Genomic DNA, 3585 nt, shown 5'->3' on the forward strand with positions numbered 1-3585 from the left:
GTGAGTACCAGGTGATACCACACCCTAAATGTTCCGACGATACCAACTTTGAAAAATCAATTTAGATGTTTCAGAAAAATCTGTATTTTTTGTGTATGTTCACAACATATGTGACTACAATCCCTAAAAAGACCAGGTCCAAATTCGAAAAACACATTGAGAAACAAAAATGACAAGTCTAGCATGAATATTATCACAAAAAGACAAAAGCCAAATTGTTCACATCTGGATTTGTCTTTTTTGTTTCTCAATGTGCATTTTGAATTTGAAGCTGAAATTTTAAGGGTTGTAAACACATACCTTATGAACATTCATGATTTTTTTTCAGAATTTTTTGAATGATTTAAAATTAAGTTTTTTTGAATGGTATCATTCATTTAAGGTCTGGTATCACTAGATATTCTCCCAGGGGCAAAGATGGTGGCCTGGTGGGCACACAGTTCGAAGGGTTTTGTAGAAATGTTTTGGGAGACCTGCTCTAGATGGTTCTCGTGTGACATCCATGCGGCACTTCGTTCCTCGGTTTCAGGATAGCGACCTCAATTTTTGTGTGCTGCCTAGAGTATTTTTCTGCTCGGATGAGTTAACGATTTGAGAGGAACCTGCTAGGTGGAGACGTGTCGCGTTCTTGACAGGTCTTGGCTAGCACAGTAAGAGCCTGTCAGTCTCAGTAAAATCAAATCAAATGGATAGCAAAACATGCGTGTTGGTAACAAAACCTCTACCCCTGTCGCTACAGGTAATGCCTTTCTACTGGTCCAACATTGTTATCCAAAATACTGTACTACTTAGATTTGATTTCAAAACGTGTACACATGAAGTGGATGGCTAACCACTACAATAACGCCATATACTGGTCAGACTTCGGACTCCAAGCATATTTGACCATTGATCACTTGACGATTTTGCTATTTCTATTATGCACACATGTGAAGCAACTATCTCTAAGTCGACGCACGAGCCATTTTGTTTCTTTGAAATAGTATGCACACGAAATGCGTGGTTCGGAATGGAGCGGAGTCAGAGCTTGCCGGCGGGCGAGGTCCATCTGTCAAGCATGTCGAGGCACTCCTTGGGGCGGTACTCCGGCGCGGTGTGCCCGGCGCCCTTGACGGTGGCGTAGGTGAGGTTGTAGGCGTACTCCGTCGTGAACCCCGCGACCTGCTGCTTGGAGTACCACGGCCTCCAGGGCGCCACCACGGGGTAGCCCATCGTCCTGATCCATGCCTGCGTGCCGACGAAGGTGAAGTCCAGGTCGTGGTCACCGTTGTACACCAGCGCCCGGTAGCCCCGGCGCGTCAGGTTGATGTGGTACGGTACTGCGCTTCGCACGTCGTGCCGGAAGTGCGCCAGCGTGGTGCACCGGCTCCACGCGCCGACGGAGCCGTCGCGGATGCCCAGCGTCTCCCTCACCTCTGCGTCGTCCGACCAGATGTACGACAGCCGGTACCCGTTGTCCCGGCACTCGACAGGGAGGGCCAGCCTATGCTGCAGGTTGTCCTGGAGCAGCAGCCTTGCCGTCTTCGTGAAGACGGTGGCGCCGCCGGGGTCTCGCAGCGCGAGGCCGCAAAAGGGCTCCAGGACGTGCACGGGGTTGATGTCGGTGGTGACCACGCTGATGGCGTCGAGAGCGTTGGCGCACCGCGCGTTGCTCGGGGTGACGAAGTCGTCCCGGCTGCAGCTGACCTGCGCCGCCTCGTAGAGCTCGTCGGAGATGAGCCCCATGCCGTGCATGAAAGGCACCTTGCCCGGGGTGTCGTACCTGTCGTCCGTGCCAGGGTTGCCCACCAGGTAGCCCTGCAGGTTGAGCTTGGGGCCTCCGCTTGCGTGGCCGGCATCATTATGATTGGCGATCTCGAGCGCGGCGACCGGGACGGTGTAGCCGGAGTAGGAGTCGCCGCCGATGTAGAGCGGGTTGGAGGCAAACTCGGGGTGGTCGGCGATCCACTTCTCAAGGAATATCCGGAGCTGCGCGCCGGTGCCGGTGAGGCTGACGTTGAGGCCCTGCTCCTCCCGCGCGAAGGAGAAGCCCGTGCCGACGGGCGCGTCGAGGAATATGACGTTGCTCACCTTGGTCCACGAGTCCTCGAAGTAGACCAGGGTCGGGAACCCCTCGGTGTAGCCGGCCACGTCGAACTTGAGAGGGCCGATCTCGAAGAAGAGGCCGGAGAGCGCGGAGCAGCCGGGGCCGCCGGTGATCCACAGGATGAGGGGGTCCTCCTTCGGGCTGCGCTCCGACTGGATGAAGTAGTAGAAGAGGTCCGTGCCGTGCGTGTCGTCCACCTCCACGTACCCCGTCTCCAGGTAGAAAGGCAGAGGGCCGTCGAACCCTTTGACGTGCGTGATGGCGTTCCGCCGCCGCTCGTACGCTGCCGCCGGCGAGCTGAAGGCCAGGTCGACGACCACGAGGAGGAGGAGGAGCAGCCTGGCCATGTGGACTAGCTTGCCCCGCTGGAGCGCTTGCAGGAGTAGAATGCCAATATGAAGACGACTTGGCGAGCCGGGAGCCACTCCGTGGTGGTTATCCTCCAGCCAAATCGACCCAGGGCGCGCTCCCGCGGCGAAGCGTGTGGCACGAGGAGCACAATAAAATGGGATCGGCTAGGTGTAGTCAACTGAAAATTATATTTCCGTGTCACTTGTTTATATGTGTGAATGATGCGCAGCCACGAAAGAACAAAGCCTGCCGGACACAGCTATGCTATGCCATGCTACTCTCTTGCGATTTGCTGTAATTTTGGAGGGAGAAAGCGCGAGGAGAGAGAGCTTGTGAGAGAGACGGTGTTGTGTACGTACATGTCAGAGAGATTTAATGAGAGAGAGAGAGAGACAGCTCGTGACAGAGATTTGAGCCGTGTGCATGCATGCGACGATCTCCCAGCGTTTCGGCCAAAAAAAAAAAAAATCGCCCCAGGGCGCGCGAAGCGTGTGGCACGAGGAGCACATTAACCATCTCCACGGCACGTCCTGCCCACTCGCCCGCTCTAGCGCTCCTTCCCCTCGGCTCGCAGGCAGCAGCACTCCTATTTTTGTTTTTGTTTTGAAAGATCCAGCGATGGCTGGCTTTGTATTGGATCGGCAGAAAGCAGTGGCAAAGATAAACATGGTGCGGATCCGAAGATCAGGGACTAAGAGCATCCGCAATAGTTTGTATGTTCAATCGTTGGTATAATTGTCCACGTCAACAGCCAACAACACATCAAACATGCTCTTTAATGGGGCTTATGTTAATCGTATGTTAAAAAAATGAACAGACTTGCCTCGGAGCTTGGGCCTGGAGCGTTGGTTCAGATTCATACGGTTTCATTCTCTCTCTTCTTTTATTATGTGCCATGTCATCAAAATAGTCTAGGTGGCAATTTAACCAACGATGATCATACGACAACTAGTTTGTATGTTAGCTTGTTGGTAAAACATGACATGTCATCAACCAACACCTTAACATACAACAACTCCAATGGGTTATATCTAGTTTGCCCAATAGGATGTGAGACAATAAATAAGGTGCTCTCTCGTTCTACATCGGAGCTTGTGCAAGAGGTGTTGGTTCATGTACATACAACCTTCTTCTCTTTCCTCATTTAT

The 3585-nt window shown here is 52.7% G+C and overlaps 1 protein-coding gene across 1 annotated transcript; it reads right to left on the bottom strand.

Moving 5' to 3' along the window:
* Positions 1–767: 767 nt before the first annotated feature.
* On the bottom strand, positions 768–2612 carry LOC109735269 (serine carboxypeptidase-like 2). The gene has a single exon (XM_020294472.4). It carries the CDS (start codon positions 2431–2433, stop codon positions 1021–1023), a length of 1413 nt encoding a protein of 470 aa, XP_020150061.1. The 5' UTR covers positions 2434–2612; the 3' UTR covers positions 768–1020.
* Between the last annotated feature and the right edge of the window lie 973 nt (positions 2613–3585).

Source organism: Aegilops tauschii, chromosome 3, assembly GCF_002575655.3.
Source record: "Aegilops tauschii subsp. strangulata cultivar AL8/78 chromosome 3, Aet v6.0, whole genome shotgun sequence".
Taxonomy (NCBI): Eukaryota; Viridiplantae; Streptophyta; class Magnoliopsida; order Poales; family Poaceae; genus Aegilops; species Aegilops tauschii.